Source organism: Triturus cristatus, chromosome 4_1 (genome assembly GCF_964204655.1).
Source record: "Triturus cristatus chromosome 4_1, aTriCri1.1, whole genome shotgun sequence".
Taxonomy (NCBI): Eukaryota; Metazoa; Chordata; class Amphibia; order Caudata; family Salamandridae; genus Triturus; species Triturus cristatus.
Genome location: NC_140585.1, coordinates 431,496,788 through 431,520,033, shown reverse-complemented (window position 1 = coordinate 431,520,033; position 23,246 = coordinate 431,496,788). Strand labels below are relative to the sequence as shown.

General features: G+C 40.4%; 1 protein-coding gene across 1 annotated transcript in view; it reads left to right on the top strand.

The window, feature by feature from the left end:
* CRACR2A (calcium release activated channel regulator 2A) overlaps positions 1–23,246 on the top strand; it is a 727,465-nt gene that overhangs the window by 254,549 nt on the left and 449,670 nt on the right. The window contains exon 2 of the mRNA XM_085652578.1: positions 2,159–2,405. Within this exon, the coding sequence (XP_085508704.1) occupies positions 2,196–2,405 (210 nt within the window). The 5' untranslated portion in view covers positions 2,159–2,195. The remainder of the gene's footprint in view (positions 1–2,158; positions 2,406–23,246) is intronic.

The following is a 23,246-nucleotide window of genomic DNA, read 5'->3' as shown; positions in this document are numbered from 1 at the left end:
CAATGCCTAACAAAATATGTCTTTCATTGGCAGACACTCAGGAAGTAAAAAAAAAAAAAGGCTGCCCTGTTCCCAAGAGTAAATTTTAATCCCTGGTGGCACAGCATCCAGGATAATGTGCTGCATGGCTAAACACGTCTAAGCTCTCAAAGGTGAGACCTACTGGCTATACCAATGCTTGCCCTCTCTTCACTTTATGTCCAGTCTTTAATGGTGTTCTTCATCCTTTCTGTGCAAACTAAGGAGTCTCCTTGTTTTCATCATTCTGGGAGGAATAGTGAGTCTCGCTGCCTTGACTGTTCGGAGAGAGCTTGAGAGACCGGCTCCTAGTCCTTATTTAGCATTGAAGCGACTCAGTGACAAACGTTCTTTAGTCTCCTATGGCCAAATGGAAAACTGATGCTAAACTATCCCTCTATGCCTGCCAGGGAACTGTCTTGTTTGACTGGGTGAGGGCGTTGTGAGAGACCTGTCGTTACAGTTCTCTCCTTCTAAATTTTTAAGTTTACCTAGACGCTTCTGGGCTGTAGAGTAGTCGAAGGGGAGCACTTTGTTTTTGTTATTGCTCCAACTCTCTTTTAACTCCAGACACTTCATTAACTATTGGGATCACACTAGCAGTCTGGCAAGCCTGTGCTCTCCATGTGCAACTAGGATACATGAGATTTAGTTCCTGATTTGTATATTGACGGAGCGGGCACTCTGTCACAACTGCAACGGTGTTCCCTTCCTGCCAATATTGTGGTCCGCCTACCAAATTTGATCGTGGGCAGACCTTAAATTTGGCCACGGTGGAGACCATTCTGTTTGCTGTGGCCAAACTTGTCCAACGGCCCTGGGGGGTTTAGATGGATGGCCCGCCCAATTTAGATGGATGGACATGTCACATTTTACTAAACACAGACTGTATTTTGAGGTCTTATGGCTTAAAAACTGATACTCAGTAGTTGAAATGATGAATACATCATGGATTGTGTATATTTTATTTTTGATTGTCAACTTGTCTCATAGTCCGAAATCCAGCTACATCGTAAGTATGGGACAAGATACAAACCCATGGAGAGAGAACAAAGAGTTAGAAAATGCCAATAGCCATTAGGAGTAGTCTGTAAGCAGTTTGTATGCGGGTCCATAAACAGGCAGGGTACACAGTGAGTGTTGGTTATACCAAAGGGGAAAGAACCCATATGTCAGATACACTGTACAATATTATAACTGCAAACCTGGACACATGGTTGGTAGAGGGACCAGAGGTAATAGTTTCTATAATCATACCATTGTGACAATTTTTAATAGTTATCATGATGGGAAATGGAAAAAACAATGATCATGACATAAATAATTGCAATGATCATAAAAATAGCAAAAGTAAACCAATGTCCTCAATGTGCAACATGCACCACTTTCAGCCACATACTACAGCACTCACATTCTTGGATCGATGACTTGCGTTCTTTGTGCAGTGGGATGAAGATTAACTCTTTATGTTTCACCGGTGGTCATGACCTAGAAAGTGGAAATGCGAAGGCCAGCTGGGCTCACCAGGGGGTCCACAGGGTCTCCCCTTCGCCTCTGCTGCTGATGGATGGTGATGGGAATAAAGCAAGGTTGTGTGGTGCGGTGTCCATTCCTCAGCATACCGCCCTCAGACATAGTTCTTGCTGCAGTAATACTGCCTGGATTAGCATTTTCATATTTGATCAGATCGTTGTTTCCCCAATGTGATATAGTAATGTTTTTTTGTCAAGAGTTTACACTATGGACATCAAGCAAGCATTCTTCATAATTAAAAACGCAATGACTCCTGTAAGATTAAACTGTGCAAGGACTTACGTTGTGTAATTATTATTACTTCGTCGATTTAATTCATTGTATGTGTTTGAGGCACCCTCTCCAGTGGGTGAGCCCAGGTTATTTCAGGGTGACTAATTAGCCAGCGCATAATTCAAAGCTTTGCAGCAACATCACCTGTTTCCCTACGCCCCTTGCACGTCACAGTTTGTTGTGCATATTAGTCCAGCTTAAAAAAAACGGACCAAAGTGGGGATTTTTCAAAAAGCTTTTTCTTCTGAGCTTCAGCGTCTAATTAAAGAGGTGGTTGCTAAGAGATGGGCTGAGCATCAGAGAGGCACTCATGCGCTCCTCTTCTTACCTCCAGCATCCAGGTTCTGGACCAGAGTTCAAGACTAAGTGCCATGGCAGCTTCACTGAATACCTCCCGGTCCCGACCTGCAGCAACTGACCGAAACCGCGTGGGCGACGAGGCTCCTCGGCCCGCGGAGGATGTCCAGTGGAGCGGGACGGAGGATGGCCCGGGACAGATGGACATGCTGGGAAAAGCGCACGAGTTCTTCCGGATATGTGACATTGAGAACAAAGGATTCATCACTCGCCGCGACATGCAGGTATAGTCAAAGTATTTTTTCTTTATTATTTCGCAGCTCCAATGTGTGGAGAAGTGTCTCATTTTAGAGTCAACCCACAATCAAAAAAGACTTCATTACTTATAGTACCTTCTACTGTTTTCCATTTACATAGGTTGCACAATATATAATCAAACGAATCCTTCGTTATGCATGTATCCAAGTTCAATACACTTAAGCAGAGACACAAGAAACATTCGAATGTTAATAGACAGCAGTTTTTAAATTACACTAAAGTATCGAAGGAGATTTTAAAAAAAATATTGCTATCCATTTTTTCTTCAGTGTATTTCTTCAGTGTGAGTTTGCGATTCTTGCCACGAACAAGGCAACGCAGTCTTCTGCCCTCCCTAATATGAATGAAATAGGAGGGCGCGATGTCCGATGGATCGCTTTCTGCTTCACACTTCTTGGTTGGTCCGGGGTGCTTCATTCTGCCCACAGCTGTGTCCTACTCGAGCCACAGTGTGAAAGGCTCGGCCCCAGCGGTTATATGTGGCCTTTCTAGTTTGCATGAAGGCTTAGCTGACCAGAGCACTCCAGGATTACAATGCTGCGCGGCACGAGCCTTTGAAATCGTCTCCAGCGCATCTTAACTATGTACTTTGATCTCTCGGCGGCACAATCTGATCATATTATAATTGTCCACAACATCGGTTGGATAATTTTCGAAGTATTTCAGATATTGCGCACAAAATCCCACTACAACAATATAATTACAAATCCTTCATTTTAAGGGTTGCAAAGAGCATTGTTTTTGCTCAAAAGGAAGACACTCCTTTTCTGTACTTGTTTTTTATGACCTCATCTGAAGAGATCTTAGTTTCACTGATACCTTTCTTTCTTTTCACTCCATCTTGCATTTTTTTTCCTATTTTGCCATTTTTGTTTAAAGTTTAATTTTACCTCTCACGTTATGGTAATACAAATAACAGTGCGTCAGTAATCGATATACATTCATGCTCGGCACTAACGTTATGGACTTTCACCCTTATCATTGGCCGCATGACTTTAAATGTATATCACCGTATTTTGTTTTCTCCAGCGGTACCAGCACATCTGATTCAGTTTTCAAAGCGCCTTCTGAAACCTCGTTGTTCTTTCAAGGAACATGTATTTAGAAAACATGACCTTTTATTTCATAAAGGGATTTCCTGTAAAGTGTAGAAAAGATGCTTGTCCAGTTTCATTAAAGGGTTTTACAGAAAGTTACATCCAACAGACGCCTCATCCACCCATCAGCTCCGGATGCCTGTCTCCACTGGCAGCCTTAGAATCCAGAGGGCTGCCATCCATCTTAGCCGCTGAACATTCCAAAATTCGGATTCCAACCCTTAAGTTCCATGCACGTGCTTATCTGCACCAAGATACTACACATCTCTTTTCTTTTACAGTTGAACATTTAACACCATCACCCTTATATTTTCTGAAACATTTACTAAGCGATACTTCCATACATACCTATGCACTATCCTATGCCAATGTGCTTATTTCCCTCTGACTATAACTATATCCAAAATTAAAAGAACATTTAGATTTTTTTTATATACAATGTAGACTACACCTCACACATAATCTTTACGAGATAGAGGAGCTCTTGTGAGCCTGCTACTATGTTGGAATCCCACATCTTCATCTTTGCACGTCTCCATATTCACTTATCCTCTTTGCCTGAACTTCAACTGCCCCTTGTTTCAGAACCACCACCCCTTTCAAGTTTCAAATTCGATTGTCCTCCCACTTGACTGCATTTTTAAACAGTTTGACCACCTTCAATGGTGATCCAAACTCATCTCCCTGTTTAGATCTCAGTGGTAATTTTATTCCTACCCAGTCTCCCACCTTCACTTTCATTTGCTTCACCACCTGCCTCTTGTCTAAACATTCCTCCCCCTGCTGCATTTTGAACTATTGTTTGTGTTTCCATTCATCATTAGCCTTCACATCCCTCTCTATAAATCAGCCAACCCATGGCAGGAAACTTAAGAGTTGGGTTGCCTCCTTAGAAACTATTTAAATGGGACTCTCCCTGTAACTGAATGCGAAGTGAAGCAGTATATTTCACCCCTAGACTGGATATCATTTTGACTGTTCTTTGAGTCCTGTTTAGCTATTTGTATGGCTTCTCTCAGAATCCTATTACATCTTTGAACAACTCTGTTGGATTCAGAGGGCAGATTCCTTATGCTTAATTCCCCTTTGTGCCAGAAAATCATCCATTTCAAGTGAGACCAATTGCATTCCATTATCTGTTAAAATATATTCTTGAATGCCCTTTCTGGCAAAAAACTCCCTTAAAAAAGTTTCACCACATTCTTTGTCTCTATTCCCGGATGCATATCTCTGGCTACCTTGAAAACAGATCATTCATTACCACCCCATAATAATGCCCAGTCTTATGGTCATCGCCCCCCAGTATGTCTAACATTAATTGTTCCCTTGGTCTTTCTACCTGTTTCCTCATCACCATGGGTTGTGTTCTTGCGATACCCCCTCTATCACTACTTTTGCAATTCCAGCCACTCCCTGATTGTTCTCTCCACCTGCGTGTCCAACCCAGGCCACCAAAAACGTATCCTTATCCTCTCCCTGGTCTTGCTGATTTCTAAATGGCCTTGATATGCTAGAACCACCAATCTTGCTCTTAGACTAGCCAGCAGAATTAATTTTGTTCCTCTTCACAGCAATCCATAGTGCACAGACAGCTCATGTCTTACCTCTCAAATTCTTAAACACCCTAGTGCCACTTTCTTACCTCAACACCTACCCTTCTCTATCTGTTGAGTCACTATTCTCAGTTCTCCATCCTTAGCCAGTTGATCCTTCCACACCTCTTCTGTTAGTCCTTTCAGAAACCTCACAGACCCTACAATCATCAGGATCCCATTGATCCTCTTCCATTAAGTACTCTGCCTACTTCTTGTCACTTGTTACCTATATTAACCTTAAAAGACAGTCTGCCACCTGGTTTTCCACTCTCAGAATGTAGTTCACTTTCAAATCATAATGTTGTAATGAAACCACCCACTTACAGATCCTACTCAAGACTGGATCTAACAGCTTGAGATCCGACATCACTTCAAACTGGTTGCCTCACAAAAATGTATTTAACGTCTGGGTTGCCCAAAATATGCATACAGTCTCTGCCTCTATTACAGAGTACTGGTGTTCAGGACCCTTAAGACTCCTTGATATAAACATAATTGTTCCTTCATTTCCAGCATTCTCATGTTGTAAAACTGCCCCCAAACCCTTTACACTTGCATCTGTAATAAGAAGGGACTTATCCTGCATGCTAAAAGTTTTTAAATAAGGGTGCCAAAGAGAGAGCTTCTATCAAGTCCCTATATTCTTTATCACACTGTCAACACATATTGTGTGCTCTAACCACAAAGTGTGGGATTTACTTATGATAATACTCGGCCAGTCCTTAAACTTTAACCAGATCCTCTTTGTTCTCTGGAGTCAGAAGATTCCTTATAGTGTCCACCAACTCCTTATTGGGCTTAACCCCTGCTCCCATCAATTTATGACCTAGATATACACTCTCCGCACAGTTTGATCTACACTTACTCTCTTTTAGTGTCAACCCTATCTCTTTGAATTGTGCCAGTATTGTTCTCAATTTGCTATCATGATCCTCTTCTGTCGTGCCAAATACCAGAACATCATCTTGATATATCTTGACGCCCTTCTCCCCGTCAAGCACACTCTTCATTACTCTTTGGAATGCATAGACTGCTAAGATCATGTAAAATGGCATCCTGTTGGATTTGTACACCCCAAATGGTGTTATGAATGCTATTAGAGACCTTGAAACGTCTTCCAGATCTATTTGATGATATGTTGTTCGTAGATCCAGAGTAAAAAACACTTTGGCCCCTTACAACTGTGTCATCATTTCAGTAATATTCGGTAGGGCATAGCTTTCAACAACAACCGCCTTCTACAATCCTCTTAAATCGACACAGAACCTGATTTTCCCTGAGACCTCCCTTGTTAACACTACCAGTGACACCCTCTTCGCAGTTTCCACCACCTGAATTATTCCTTTCTATTCCAACCTGAGTATTTAATTCTTCTTTGGCTGTCTCATAGAGAGTGGGACTCCTCGTACTTTACATGCTACAGGCCCTGACATTTCTTTTACTTCAATTTTGTGAGCATACCAAGTCAAGCACCCAGAAGTTTTAGTAGAAATCCCAGGAAATTCCTTAGCCCAAATGTCTTTTTGTGTGTGCATTTCCTTATCTTGATCCTTGCTCAGATAAGTGGCCTCCTCCAAGACCCCTAGAACTTCATCCTTGATTTGAATGTCACTGGTCCAAGCAAGCCCTCATTTCTCAAAACTATTGATGGCATGCTGTGCGGATCCAGTATAACTTCCAACTCCCCTTGACGATCCCAACTAATAATACTATCTCCCTTAAATGATACATATACATTTCCTGCAGTGATGCGACCTTTGTATTCCAATTCGCCCAGAAAATAACCCACTAACTTAATTGGCTGTCCTCCATAAGCCATCGGTCTTATTTCCAGCATGAATAATTTCACCATAGTAGCTAGTTTCTTATCATCAAATGTTCTGGTTATCAATGTAATTTTTGCTCCAGAGTCAAAAACATTTTTACTTTAGAACCATTCACATAGACATCAATCTCTGGTCCTTGTCTTCCTGAATTCTGGAATTGCAAAACTATCTGACCACACTGCAAGCCATCATAATCACCCTCTTCTTGTTCATTTTTTAACTGCACCTCCTTTATTCTGCTATTTTTATTTTTAGATCTGCAGTTTTAAGCGTAGTGTCCCTTGATCCCAAGCACAGTGTCCCTTGATGCCACAAGTTCTGCATATTACCCAGCATTGCAGGACACTTTTTATCATTTGCCATGTGTCTACTCACACCACACCTGCAACATTTCCCTGCTAATTTGTTTTTTGTGCAAGTTCACTTTTGACATTTTCAGACTTCACTTTAACGACATTCTGGACATGCTCCTTTCCCCAGGAATCATTATAATTTTTAATGGCCTCTGCACATATCAATGAATCCTCAATCTTTTTAGCTATAAGTAAAACTTCATCTAAATTTGGGTCATCCATTTGCCAGAGCTCGCCCCTTACTTTTCCATGTTGTATCCCAACATAAACTGATCTCTAATCCTCTCTTCCTGATGTCTCTCAAACTTACATGTGGACGTTAATCTTTTAAGTCTTTAACATAGTTCTCGTCCAACTCCTGTGCTTTTCATACTCTCCTATCAAAGTGGTCCCTTTCTAATATCATACTTACTTTAGGTAAATAATGTGTATCTAATCTCTTCATGCATACCTCGAATTCGTTTTGACCTTCTGCTTCTGCATCGTCCAACCGAGGGGATGTTCAAAAACCTCTTGTCTCTCACTACCTAAGCAATGTAAAAGTAGAGAGGTATTCCTTTCCATAATCAGTTGTCCCACACTCCCTTGCAAAAACGTTTTTTCTACTTCGACCATTTCAACAAAGGTTGTCCTTGTTAAATAAAAAGAAATGGTGGCAGAGCAATATTCTGCATCTTGTATACAGTTCCTTCTTAACTCCGCAGTGTCTGACACAATGCCCAACATTCCTCAGGAAGCACCACCACCCAGTACCCCCAAAATACCTGTAATAAAATTATACAGGAGTCCTTTTGCCAACTTTGCCTGCCCAGAAAGAGTGCTCCAAGTTAGGTTGATCAGTAACTGGATGACTGTTAGACCCCACCAAAAGTTAACATTGGTGTGCATGTCAACGTTATTGTCTGATATATACATGCCAAAGCAGTAAGAAGCAGGGTAAAATGACACAAAAGGTTTCCCAAAAATCTGGTGAGTGTATCACTGCAAAATAGTTAGACACCCACTATTTGCCATGGCATAGGTGTGTGTTTCACCGCAATGATGAACACTTAGCACTTGTAATAATACTGGTGTGTGTGTCACTGTCACTTAGTTTTAGAAGAGAGAACTCACAAAGTCAGAGCCACCCACACTGTATTTGTTCTGGTGTGCGTGTCACCATCACAGAATTAGGAATGATGCGCAGGTGGAGGAATGAACTATTAAACCTTTTACCGTGGTGTGTGCATCACCGCAATGTGCCATCTGCTGCCCCTCACATCTACACTATTGATTCATCATGTGGAAAAACTCCCTCTGGAACACTGAAAGTCCCTAATGATGGACACCATTTTTGCTTTACTGCTGGTATATATGCTCTTAAATACGAGAATGTCAGGGTTGTTGCAGGCAACTCTCTGGCATAATCACAAGATTAAAATGGAGGGGAAGATGTTATTTTGGTACTTATGGGCAAGTAAGGGCATAAACACCATCAATGACCTGGGAATATGAATTCACCCTATCCCTTTCTCTAGCCAACGTGAGAAATACAGCCTACCTGAATTCTACAACCTTTTGAAATTAAAGAGTATAATTGGAAAATTAGCCCTCTCAGTCTCTGATCTCCTTGGGCTGCTTAATACGTTTAGAAAAACTAGTCACTCAGTGTCAGACATCTTGAGCCACCCAATAATCATCTGTTGAGAAGCCTATAAAAGAAATGGTCCACATACACCCAAGTTCCATACTTTAAGCCCTTCATAGATACAGTATGGAAGAAAATATGGCTCGCCCCTTTCAGAGCAAAGATGACCCCAGTTCTAGCACACACTAGATTTTGGTCTATGCATAAAGCCTACTGGACCCCGATCATTTGCACAGCGTAGGTCTGTCCAAAACAAACGTTTGTTGGAGATTTGTGGATGACACAGGTTCCCTAAATCACATGCTGTTCTTCTGTATATTGGTTCCACCACTATATAACAAGATTCAATCCTTGATTAAGATATCTTTGAGATACCTTTCAAGACTAACTTTGTGACAGTCTCATTGGGGCTTCCAGTGAATCCACCCACACTAGATCTTCCTAAACAGGATGTAATGTTGCCGGATTTACTAATAGCTGGTGGAACCAAGGTGATATTGATGGAGTGTTCTCTCGATAAATATTTACAGAAAAGCAAACCAACCTAGACATGGGTTTGACATATGATATACAGCTTATCTACGATATACATAGTGGGTGTGCGAGGGTGCTGTCTGTGACCGACTATGGTGCACTGACGGTCTTACCAATCTCTAACATCATATCCCCCTCCTCTTCCTTTCTCCCTCTCTTCAGCTTCTTCCATTCTGCTGAATCTTCTTTTTTCCTTTATTCTTTCGTTTCTGGGGTTTCCGTATGTTAGGGTTGAAAATGTGTGTGGTGATTGTCCATTCCTCAAAGGTTTTGTAGCTTTTTCAATTTTTCCTGTATTTGCAGGCTTTGCAAGTGTTACATTTAGGGAAACCTTTTCCACTTTTTGTTAGCCAATCATTTCCCTTTCGTGTATTAAAAAAGCTTTGTGTTAAGATGTCCCCCAATGATTTCTTTTTTTTCGAAAGGTTATTTTTGGATTTTGGCCCATGTATGTCCATAGATGTTGGTCATGTTCCAAAATATGCCAGTTCTTTTCCCAGACCTTTCTGATATCTGTTTGTGCTTGATCAAATTCCAAGAATAATCTGCATACATTGTTTCTTCCCCAGATCGGATTTCTGTTCCTAATGCTCCTTGTTTATGCCCATATAGTAGGGTTTCCCTTTGTTTCTTACAAGCTCTTTTTAAGACATTACTGAGGATACTCAAGGGATAGCCACAGTTAATGAATCTTGTTAGCATTTTTGTTGCTTCTGATTTAAACTCTTCTTCAATGGAGAATATTCTTCATGCTCTTACCATCTGCCCATATGGAATACTACACTTTAACACTTTCGGATGGCCACTGTTGACAATTAGTATCAAATTAAATGACGTTGCTTTTCTATGGATGGTTGTCTTTAAGTTATTATTCACATTTACTTCAATGTCTAAGAACTCGCAGTGTTGTTTTCTATGTCTTTCAGTGAACCGAATGTTCAGATCATTAGGGGCAGATTTACAATAACTGACGCATCCCTGTGTATCAGCAGAGAGGTAGAGAGTAGAGGATGAGTAATAGAGAGTAGAGAGAGAGTAGTAGAGAGTAGTAGAGAGAGTAGCAGAGAGTGAGTAGGAGAGAGTAGTAGAGTGAGTAGTAGAGAGTGAGTAGTAGAGAGTAGTAGAGAGTGAGAAGTAGAGAGTAGTAGAGAGTAGTGAAGAGTGAGTGGTAGAGTGAGTAGTAGAGAGTAGTAGAGAGCGAATAGTAGGGAGTAGTAGAGAGTGAGTATTAGAGAGTGAGTAGTAGAGAGTAGTAGAGAGTGAGTAGTGGAGGCTGAGTAGCAGAGAGAGAGTAGTAGAGAATGAGTAGTAGAGTGAGTAGTAGAGAGTAGTAGAGAGAGAGTAGTAGAGAGTGAGTAGTAGAGAGTAGTAGAGAGTGAATAGTAGAGAGTAGTAGAGAGAGAGTAGTAGAGAGTGAGTAGTAGAGAGTAGTAGAGAGTGAGTAGTAGAGAGTGAGTAGTAAAGAGAGAGTAGTAGAGAGGGAGTAGTAGAGAGTGAGTAGTAGAGAGTAGTACAGAGTGAGTAGTAGAGAGTGATTAGTAGAGAGTAGTGGAGTAGTAGAGAGTGAGTAGTAGAGAGTAGTAGATAGTGAGTAGTAGAGTGAGTAGTAGGGAGTAGTAGAGAGTGAGTAGTAGAGTGAGTAGTAGAGTGAGTAGTAGTGAGCACGTAGTAGAGAGTGTGTAGTAGAGAGAGTGTAGTAGAGAGTGAGAAGTAGAGAGTGAGTAGTACAGAGAGTAGTAGAGAGTAGTAGAGTAGTAGAGAGTGAGTAGTAGAGAGTGAGTAGTAGAGAGTAGTAGAGAGCGAGTAGCAGAGAGAGTAGTAGAGAGTAGTAGAGTAGTAGAGATTGAGTAGTAGAGTGAGTAGTAGAGAGTAGTAGAGAGCGAGTAGTAGAGAGTGAGTAGTGGAGAGTGAGTAGTAGAGTAGTAGAGAGTGAGTAGTAGAGAATGAGTAGTAGAGAGAGAGAGTAGTAGAGAGTAGTAGAGTGAGTAGTAGAGAGAGAGTAGTAGAGAGTAGTAGAGTGAGTAGTAGAGTGGTAGAGAGTGAGTGGTAGAGAGTAGTAGGGAGTAGTAGAGTGAGTAGTAGAGAGTAGTAGAGAGTGAGTAGTTGAGAGTGAGTAGTAGAGAGTGAGTAATTGAGAGTGAGTAGTAGAGCGTAGTAGAGGGTAGTAGAGTAGTAGAGAGTGAGTAGTAGAGAGTGAGTTGTAGAGAGTAGTAGAGTGAGTAGTAGAGAGGGAGTAGTAGAGAGAGAGTTTCAGAGAGTGAGTAGTAGAGTAGTAGAGAGTGAGTGGTAGAGAGTAGTAGAGAGCAGTAGAGTGAGTAGTAGAGAGTAGTAGAGAGAGAGTAGAGAGTAGTAGAGAGTGAGTAGTAGAAATTAGTAGCGAGTGAGTAGTAGAGAGTGAGTAGTTTAATTTAAAAGGAACACAATGAGGAGGTTCATTTTGCCATAGAAATTATGATTAGTGCGGAAAAAAGATAATTAGGGCACATTTTGAGTGACTTCTCAAATCCTCTTCTATTTCATTAAACAATTCTGACATGCAGACTGAAACATGCACTTTCAATACCAGCGGCAGACTTCCCTGGTGAGCAGTAGCTTTACTACAGTGATCTAATAAGCAACTAGAGTGCTAACATTCCGAATTTATGGCAAATGTGTGACACATCTGAATGCCTTCTTGATGGAATGAAAGTAAAAAACCTGAAAGTATTTCCTACTGAGGAGACTGTTGTAAATGAGGAAATTAGGAAACTTCAAAACAAATAAGTCTCCCAAGATGGCCACCAGAGACAAAAGAGCCCAAATGTAGCACAAATATCACTGAGATGTAGCCCAAGTATAGCCCAATGACAGAATGTCCCAGAGTGTTTTAAAGAACAACTAGAGCGCTAACAGTCTTACTTATGACAAAAGTATGGCACATCTGATGCCATCTTGATTGGAATAAAGTGGTAACACTTAAAACATTTAATTTGCAAAGGAACAAAATGAGGGGGTTCATTTTGCCATAGAAATTACGATTAGTGCTGCAGAAAGAAAGATTAGGGCACATTTTGACTTCTCAAATCCTGACATGCAGACTGAAACATGAACTTTGAATACCAGCAGCAGACTTCCCTGGTGAGCAGTAGCTTTACTACAGTGATCTAATGAGCAACTAGAGTGCTACCATTTAGAATTTATGGAAAATGTGTGACACATCTGAATGCCTTCTTGATGGAATCAAAGTAAACAAGCATTGAAAATGCAATAGGTCTCGCCCTCGTTTAAGTTAAAGCATTCTGTTTGTAATTAGGTGGCTTTTTAGCTTTGCTTGTATTAGTGTTTTTCAAACTTTCATGTACATACCATGCATATGTATGCATATATGTATATGTATATGTTTGCATGCATTTATATTTATATAGATATGCAGATTATATTTATATGTTTATATATGTATGTATATATATATATATATACACATACATATGTAGAAATGCATATGCATATATATGCATATATATATGTGCATATGTGGGCATGTACAGAGTGGTAGAGAGGTAGAGGTGTATAGGTAGAGGTGTAGAGGTAGAGAGGTAGAGGTAGAGAGGTAGAGAGTAGTAGAGAGAGAGGAAGAGAGAGAGGTAGAGAGGTAGAGAGTAGAGAGCGAGTAATAGATTGTAGAGAGTGAGTAGTAGAGAGTAGTAGAGTGAGTAGTAGAGAGTGAGTAGTAGAGAGTGAGTAGTAGAGTGAGTAGTAGAGAGTAGTAGAGAGTAGTAGAGAGTGAGTAGTAGAGAGTAGTAGAGAGTGAGTAGTAGAGAGTGAGTAATAGAGAGTAGTATGGAGTGAGTAGCAGAGAGAGAGTATTAGAGAGTAGTAGAGAGTGAGTAGCAGAGTGAGTAGTAGAGAGTAGTAGAGAGTGAGTAGTAGAGAGTAGTAGAGAGTGAGTAGTAGAGAGTAGTAGAGAGTGAGTAGTAGAGAGTAGTAGAGTAGCAGAGTGAGTAGTAGAGAGTGAGTAGTAGAGAGTAGTGGAGTAGTAGAGAGTGAGTAGTAGAGAGTGAGTAGTAGAGTGAGTACTAGAGAGTAGTAGAGAGCGAGTAGCAGAGAGCAAGTAGTAGAGAGTGTGTAGTAGAGAGTGAGTAGTAGAGAGTAGTAGAGAGAGAGTAGTAGAGAGTGAGAAGTAGAGAGGGCAGTAGAGAGTGAGTAGTAGAGTGAGTAGTAGAGAGTAGTTGAGAGCGAGTAGTAGAGAATGAGTAGTGGAGAGTGAGCAGTAGAGAGTAGTAGAGAGTGAGTAGTAGTACAGAGTGAGTAGTAGAGAGTAGTAGAGTGAGTAGTAGAGAGTGAGTAGTAGAGAGTAGGAGAGAGTAGTAGAGTGAGTAGTAGAGAGTAGTAGAGAGTGAGTAGTAGAGCGAGTAGTAGAGAGTAGTAGAGTGGTAGAGAGTGAGTAGTAGAGAGTGAGTAGCAGAGAGAGTAGTAGAGAGTGAGTAGTAGAGAGTGAGTAGTAGAGAGTAGTAGAGAGCGAGTAGTAGAGAGTGAGAAGTGGAGAGTGAGTTTTAGAGATCGAGTAGTACATAGTGAGTAGTAGAGTAGTAGTGAGTGGTAGAGAGTAGGAGAGAGTAGTAGAATGAGTAGTAGAGAATAGTAGAGAGTGAGTAGTAGAGTGAGTAGTAGAGAGTAGTAGAGTTGTAGAGAGTGAGTAGTAGAGAGTGAGTAGCAGAGAGTAGTAGAGAGTGAGTAGTAGAGAGTGAGTAGTAGAGAGTGAGTAGTAGAGAGTAGTAGAGAGCGAGTAGTAGAGAGTGAGTACTGGAGAGTGAGTAGTAGAGAGCGAGTAGTAGAGAGTGAGTAGTAGAGAGTGAATAGTAGAGAGTGAGTAGTAGAGAGTGAGTAGTAGAGAGAGAGTAGTAGAGAGTGAGTAGTAGAGAGTGAGTAGTAGAGAGTAGTAGAGAGAGAGTACTAGAGAGTGAGTAGTAGAGAGAGAGTAGTAGAGTAGTAGAGAGTGAGTTGTAGAGAGCAGCAGAGAGTAGTAGAGTGAGTGGTAGAGAGTGAATAGTAGAGAGTAGTAGTAGAGAGTGTAGTAGAGAGTGAGTAGTAGAGAGTAGTAGCGAGTGAGTAGTAGAGAGTAATAGAGAGTGAGTAGTAGAGTAGTAGAGAGTGAGTGGTAGAGACTAGTAGAAAGTAGTAGAGTGAGTAGTAGAGAGTGAATAGTAGAGAGTAGTAGAGAGTGAATAGAAGAGAGAGTAGTAGTAGACAGTAAGTAGTAGAGAGTAGTAGAGCGTGAGTAGTAGAGAGTGAGTAGTAGAGAGTGAGTAGTAGAGAGTAGTATCGAGTGAGTGGTAGAGAGTGAGTAGTAGAGTAGTAGAGAGTGAGTAGTTGAGAGTGAGTAGTAGAGAGTGAGTAGTAGAGAGGAGTAGAGTAGTAGAGAGTGAGTAGTAGAGAGTAGTAGAGAGTGAGTAGTAGAGAGAGAGTAGTAGAGAGTCAGTAGTAGAGCAGTAGAGAGTAGTCAGTCAGTGTCAGTCAGTGTCAGTCAATCAGTGTCAGTCAGTCAGTGTCATTCAATAAGTGTCAGTCAGTGTCAATCTGTGTCAGTCAGTGTCAGTCAGTCAGTCAGTCAGTGTCAGTCAGTCAGTGTCAGTGTCAGTGTCAGTCAATCTGTGTCAGTCAGTGTCAATCAGTCAGTGTCAGTCAGTCAGTATCAGTCAGTCAGTGTCAGTTAGAGCAGCTCTGCTGACCTGGTTCTCTGGCTCTAAAGCAGCTCTGCTGACCTAGTTCTTATGCTACAGAGCAGCTCTGCTGATCTAGTTCTCTGGCTCTACAACAGCTCTGCTGACCTGGTTCTCTGGCTCTAAAGCAGCTCCGCTGACCCAGTTCTATGGCTCTGAAGCAGTTCTGCTGACATGGTTCTCTGGCTCTAGAGCAGCTCTGCTGACCTGGTTCTCTCCCTCCAAAGCAGCTCTACTGACCTGGTTTCTCTGGCTCTGCACAGCTCTGCAGACTTGGTTCTCTGGCTCTAGAGCAGCTCTGTTGACCTGGTTCTTAGGCTCTAGAGCAGCTCTACTGACCTGGTTCTCTGGCTCTAAAGCAGCTCTGCTGACCTGGTTCTATGGCTCTAAAGCAGCTCTGCTGATTTGGTTCTCTGGCTCTAGAGTAGCTCTGCTGACCTGGTTCTCTGGCTCTAAAGCAACTCTGCTAACCTGGTTCTCTGGCTCTAAAGCAGCTCTGCTGGCCTGGTTCTCTGGCTCTAAAGCAGCTCTGCTGACCTGGTTCTCTCCCTCTAAAGCAGCTCTGCTGACCTGGTTTCTCTGGCTCTACAGCAGCTCTGCTGACCTGGTTCTCTGGCTCTAGAGTAGCTCTGCTGACCTAGTTCTTAGGCTCTAGAGCAGCTCTGCTGACCTGGTTCTCTGGCTCTACAGCAGCTCTGCTGACCTGGTTTTCTGCACTCACGATGCACGCACCCGACTTCGCGAAAATATATTTAAAAATAATATAAGTTTATTATAAGTACAAATATATTATTTTGATGAATATCTTACATAATCTCTTGCCTTAATATGTATATTAAAGACACATACATATCATTTTGGAACATACATTTTTCTTGCGGGAGTCACGAACCCAGCGCGCCCCAGCACGTACATGATGTCACGCGGGACCCGCAACCGCGCAAACATCTCGTACCGTAATGCGCATGTGTCGCGAATGCGCGGGAGCAGGAGTCGCAGACTGGTCGCATACCAATCGCGCATATCACGTGATATTAAATGTATATGATGTAACTGAAAAACACGCAGCCGTCGCACACCATACGCGGATTCTTCATGACTTTTCTAAAATGGCGGCTAGAATGCGTGCACCCACCATGATGTGTACACTTTGAGTGCGCGACTCAAAAAAAAATCTGATTTTTAAAAAAAGAAAATAATATAAATATATTAAAATAAAAAATTAAAACAAGAAAATTAATCAATATTTCAGTTTTAATTAAAACATTTTTTTGTTGCAATTTTCAGAAAAATATATAATGTTATTTAATGAAGAAAATATTTATAAATAAACAGTTAAAAACTGTAGAAAATCGGTACAAAAAAATAGATATAACTACTATCACACTTAAAAGTTAGCATTTAGAAAACCTTTGAAATTCACTGAAAAAAAACATAGGTTTCAAAGATGTCATAGTTAGAAATTAGCATTTAAAAAACCATAGAAATTCACAGAAAAAACCATAGGTTTCCTGGGTGTTATAGTTAGCTGCCCATTTCACTCATACAAAACAATAGAAATTCCTCCGTTATAGTTAGTTCTGCTAACTATAACTCACGTGCCCGCAATGCACTGCTGATGATGTCACATATTGCATCATTCATGACATGGTCAGTGACATCACTGATGACATCACTGATGACATCATCCACTTGACAATCTGATACACCTCATCATACACTAGTATAACCTTTCATCACTCACTGTAAAATACAGAGTACCATATTTGAAACCATTGACACACCAATACCAGTTACTACATACCCACTCACTGATTCCTAAGTCTACACACACAGCTACCCATTCAACAACAGAATCATCTATACATGCAGTCATTAATTAATAGAACACTATCAAATGCACTTATACACATATATAGACATTGACACATCAACAGTCATCTTAGTCGGTTATGCAGTCATCCTACTCACTCATGAAAAAAATGTATCGCACTTAAATTTACTCACTTACACAATTATCCAACAACACCTCATTTATTCAAACACATAGTAACTCATAGTTAATATGTTAAAAAAGGACCATCACAATTATACATTCATTCATATAGTTACAATCACTGACTCTTACACATACTTATTTATATACACCAACTCTCACATACAATGCCTTTTATTTTTTTACTTTGTTGAAGATGTACAACTAAAACATATATTTGCTCACCAACACACAAATAAATACACTCAGTCACCCAAACAACTGTTTCCACATGCACTCTTAAACCCAAACACCTAGTCAATCAACCATTCACACATCTATGCATAGAGTTACACACACCACATCCAACCACACACAAACTCAGTGTCCCATACAAATACTCACCCAACTAATCAATAACTAATATACACACTCATGTAGTTAGTGACCAACTGATGCAGCATGTTATACAACAACAGAGACAGTGCTGCACACATTCACATAGTTTAGTTACTAATCCATGTATTAAGTGAGACACTTTTAATTACTCACTTAAAAAGACAGCCAGACAGCTACTAAATCCTCCATCCAGACAGTTATATATCCACTCAATCTTCAATACAGATTGGTATATATATAATACATATTTAAATTTCAAACTAAACCACATTCAGTGGATGATGTCATCAGTGATGTCATTTGAGATGTCATCAGTGATGTCATCAGTGATGTCACTGACCATGTCATGAATGATGTAATATGTGACATCATCAACAGTGCATTGCGGGCACGTGAGTTATAGTTAGCAGAACTAACTATAACGGAGGAATTTCTATTGTTTTGTATGAGTGAAATGGGCAGCTAACTATAACACCCCTGAAACCTATGGTTTTTTTCTGTGAATATATATATATATATATATATATATATATATATTCACTGAAGGTTTCACACACATTATAGTTAATAATAATAAATAATAATAATATGAAATTTGTAATGCGCTCAGCTTACCCAGGGGCGTCCCGGCGCAACAGACCAGAAGGGGAGACTCAGCTAGTCACTACTGTGGAAACAAGTAGGTCTTAAGAAGTTTCCTAAATGGTAGGATCTTGGCAGGAATGGTAGGAATTAGCATTTAAAAAACCTTGCAAATTCACTGAAAAAACCATAGGTTTCACACATGTTATAGTTAGCTGGACATTTCACTCGTACAAAACCATTGAAATTCCCCCGTTATAGTTAGTTCAGCTAACTATAACTCGCGCAACCGCAATCCACTGCTGATGACATCACATATTACATCACTCATAACATGGTCAGTGACATCACTAATGACATCACTGATGACATCTCAAATGACATCACTGATGACATCTTTGATGACATCATCCAGTGAATATGTGTCTTTTATGAAAAATAAATATTTTTTATATATGTATATCTAAAGGTTAATGGAAGAATAAATGGGTAAATAAGTGTCTAAATGGATGTTTTTTTTTATAAAGTTAATTGTATAACTGACTTATTAACAGTTTCTTAGTGAATACAAGTATTAGTGAGTAATGTTTAAATATATAAATATCTGTATCAGTGTCTCACTTTGTGTATAAGTGGCTGCATGGGTTGGTGAGTAGCTACATGAGTGTGTATATGGGTTATTAGTTTGTTTATAGAGTATCAGTATGAGTGTCTGTATGGTTCAGTGGGGGATGTTACTTAGCGTATAGATGCATGAATGAGTGACTCACTGTTTGTATGTGTTTTGAAGACAGTATGTGAGCAGGACAGTATGGTTGGATGAGTTTGTGTATGGGTGAGTAAGAGAGTGAATGACTGTCTCAATAGTGTATTTATGAGTAAGTCCATATGTTTTAAACTAGTATATGTGAGTATTGATGTATATAAGTGAGGAAATATGAGAGTGAGAGATTGGAAGAGTTCCTGTATAAATAAGTATGTGTTCTATAAGTGATTGTTTAAGAGAGTAAGTATGTGTACATTTCTGTAGAAGTAAGTGTAGTGGTGTGTGTGTAGCTGTATATGCAAGTAAAGGGATGTTTATTTGCATGTGTGAGTATGTGTGTGAGTAACTCTATGTATGAGTGTAGGTGTGTAACAGGATGTATAGGTGTATGAGTACATATGATGACTGAGTACATGTATGAGTGACTATATAGAAGTGTTGATGAATGAGTGGATGCGTATGTAGATTTTGGAATTACTGAATAGGTTGTTCTAACTGGTATTGGTATCTCTATAGTTTTCAAAACTTTAGTTTGTATTTTTCAATGTGTGTATCAAAGTTTATATTAGGATAAGAGGAGGTCTGCCACTCTTACACAAGGATGATGTCATCAGTGATGTCATCAGTGATGTCATTTGAGATATCATCAGTGATGTCATGAGTGATGTCACTGACCATGTCATGAGTGATGTAATAGGTGACGTCATCAGCAGTGGATTGCGGTCGCACGAGTTATAGTTCGCTGAACTAACTATAACGGGGGAATTTCAATGGTTTTGTACGAGTGAAATGTCTAGCTAACTATAACATGTGTGAAACCTATGTTTTTTTCAGTGAATATATATATATATATATATATATATTCACTGAAAAAACCATAGGTTTCAGGCACGTTATAGTTAGGAATTAGCATTTAAAAAACCTTAGAAATTCACTGAAAAAACCATAGGTTTTAGGGAAAGTTATAGTTAGTTGGACATTTCACTCGTACAAAACCATAGAAATTCCCCCATTATAGTTAGTTCAGCTAACTATAACTCGCGCCCCCGCAATGCACTGCTAATGACGTCACATATTACATCACTCATGACATGTTCAGTGACATCACCGGATAAGCAGGCCTAGGGGGTCAGGGTGTTTCTACCCTGCCCCCTTTTCTCTTTTTTCGCATTTGTTTTTCTGTTTTCTTGTGCCTCGGTTCTACCAAGGCACAAGATGGCTGCCGACACTTCCTGGTTTGGAGTGTTATCAGCCAATTAGAATAAAGCTTGTGATCTGGAGGGTGCGCGGAACGTCCGTGCCTCTAGATATCACTATCTTTATTTCTTAATTTCTCAAAAACTACTAAACGGATTTACACCATTTTTTAAAAGGTCGCTTTCTGAGCCAAGCAGTACCTTTTTGCCAAATTTGGTGTAAATCCTTTCAGCATTTTTTGCAATAACTGTGTCTAAATATTCCTATGGGAAAATGATTTTTTCACCACTCTTTTTTGAATGTCTCAGGAACTACTGAACGGATTTACACCATTTAAAAAAAAAAAGGGGGCACTTTCTGAACCAAGGGCTTCCTTTTTGCAAAATGTGGTGTAATTCCATTCAGCAGTTCGGGCTGTAGCCGTGTCTAAAACTTCCTATGGGAAATAACATGGAGAAAACACGTTTTTGGACCCCCATTTTTTCCTCGGCCCCCGCTTGACAAATCATCCCCAAACATTCAGGATAGGAGCTGACCGGAACGGGCCAGTAGTTTTGAAAATTTCACGAAGAATCGTCAACCGGCGCCAAAGTTATTGGGAATAGAATGTTACGATTTTCCTATGGATCATAGGTCCTAACTATAACTACCTACTGGCAACCGCCAGTAGGTGATATATATATATATATTCACTGAAAAAACCATAGGTTTCAGGGGTGTTATAGTTAGCTGGACTTTTCACTTGTACAAAACCATTGAAATTCCCCCGTTATAGTTAGTTCAGCTAACTATAACTCGCGCGCCCGCAATGCACTGCTGATGACGTCACATATTACATCACTCATGACATGGTCAGTGACATCACTCATGCCATCACTGATGACATCTCAAATGACATCACTGATGACATCACTGATGACATCATCCAGTGAATGTGTGTTTTTCTGAAAATTAAATATGTTTTATATATGTATATCTCAAGGTCGATGGAAGAATAAATGGGTATATAAGTGTCTAAATGGATGATTTGTTTTTGAAAAATTGATTGTGTAACTGACTGATTAAGTGTATCATAGTGAATACATGGCTTAGTGAGTAATGTTTAAATATGTAAATATCTGTATCAGTCTCTCACTTTGTGTATAAGTGGCTGCATGGGTTGGTGAGTAGCTACATGGGTGTCTATATAGGTTATTAGTTGGTTTTTTGAGTATCAGTCTGAGTGTCTGCATGGTTCGGTGGGGGGTATTACGTAGTGCATAGGTGCATGAATGAGTGACTCACTGTTTGTATGTGTTGAACACAGCATGTGTGCAGGACTGTATGGGTGGATGAGTGTGTGTATGGGTGTGTTAGTGAGTGAATGACTGTCTCAATAGTGTCTTTATGAGTAACTACATATGTTTAAAACTAGTATATGTGACTATTGGTGTATATATGTGAGTATATGTGAGAGTGAGAGATTGAAAGAGTTCCTGTATGAATAAGTATGTGTTTCTATAAGTGATTGTTTAAAAGACTAAGTATGTGTAAGTTTCCGTAGAAGTAAGTATGGTGGTGTGTGTATAACTGTATATGCAAGTAAATGTATGTTTGATTCTTTATTAGCATGAGTGACTATGTGTGTGAGTAACTCTATGGATGAGTGGCATTGTGTAACAGGATGTATAGGTGTATAAGTACATATGATGAGTGAGTACATGTATGAGTGACTGTATAGGACTGTTGGTGAATGAGTGGATGTGTATGTGGATCTTAGAATTACTGAAGAGGTTGTTGTAACTGGTATTGGTATGTCCATTGTTTTGAAAATTTTAGTCTCTATTTTTGAATGTGTGTATCAAAGGTTATATTAGGGTGAGAGGAGGTCTGCCACTCTATCACAAGGATGATGTCATCAGTGATGTCATCAGTGATGTCATTTGAGATGTCATCAGTGATGTCATGAGTGATGTCACTGACCATGTCATGAGTGATGTAATATGTGACGTCATCAGCAGTGCATTGCGGGCGCGCGAGTTATAGTTAGCTGAACTAACTATAACGGGGGAATTTCAATGGTTTTGTACAAGTGGAAAGTCCAGCTAACTATAACACCCCTGAAACCTATGGTTTTTTCAGTGAATTTCTGAGGTTTTTTAAATGCTAATTCCTAACTATAACGTGCCTGAAACCTATGGTTTTTTCTGTGAATTTCAAAGGTTTTTTAAATGCTAATTTCTAACTATGCCTACAGAGATAGGACATGTGAAGAAAGAAGAAAAAATGCACAGAAAGAAACAAAAGAAGTGCAGAAAGAAGCAACAGAAGTCCTCAAATACGAAGATAAGTGCAGGAAGAAGGATAACGTGCAGAAAGAACAAAAAGAAGAGCAGAAAGAAGCCTTGTTGCAAAATCATCCTGTACCCTCAACTTTTTCAGACGGATACTGGTGGTAACTGAATCTGACTAACCAGTCCTAGAGCCAGTGCTATGTTAAAAGACACTTAGAATACAGTGAAAACACCTACATACACTAGGGAACATTATGCGTTGGGGTCCCCCTGTGATTAGCATGACCTCCTCTGTAAGCCCCTAGTGTATAATAGGGCATGGGGATTAAAACTACCTCTTAAAACAGGCCACAGGGCGTTTTTGCACACGTTAACTCAGGCCCCGTCCCCTCCCTTCACCACTGTGTAAACACGCCCTGTGTCCATTTTTAGTTGGGAGATTAAGTTCATTTGAATCCTGAGGGTCCCTAGGGTCCAACTAGCCCACTAGGTACCTCCAGTAAGTGCCACAGAGCTGCGTTGCAGAGAGGTGTAAAAAGTGGCACGGCCTGGACCACCTCTCTGCAATGCAGCTCAGTGGCGCTTACTGGAAGCACTTGGTGGGCTAGTTAGCCCCCAGGGGCCCTCAGTATTGAAGGGAAATTATATCCCCAATTTAAAACGTGCCATAGTGCGTGTTTGCACACGTCACCTCAGGCCCCGTCCCCTCCCTTCACCACTGTGTAAACGCGCCCTGTGGCTGTTCTAAGTTGAGAGATTAAGTCCCCCTGAATCCTAAGGGTCCCTAGGGTCAAACTAGACCACTAGGTACCTCCAGTAAGCGCCACAGAGCTGCGTTGCAGAGAGGTGTAAAAAGGGGCTTGGTCTCAGAACACCTGGCTGCA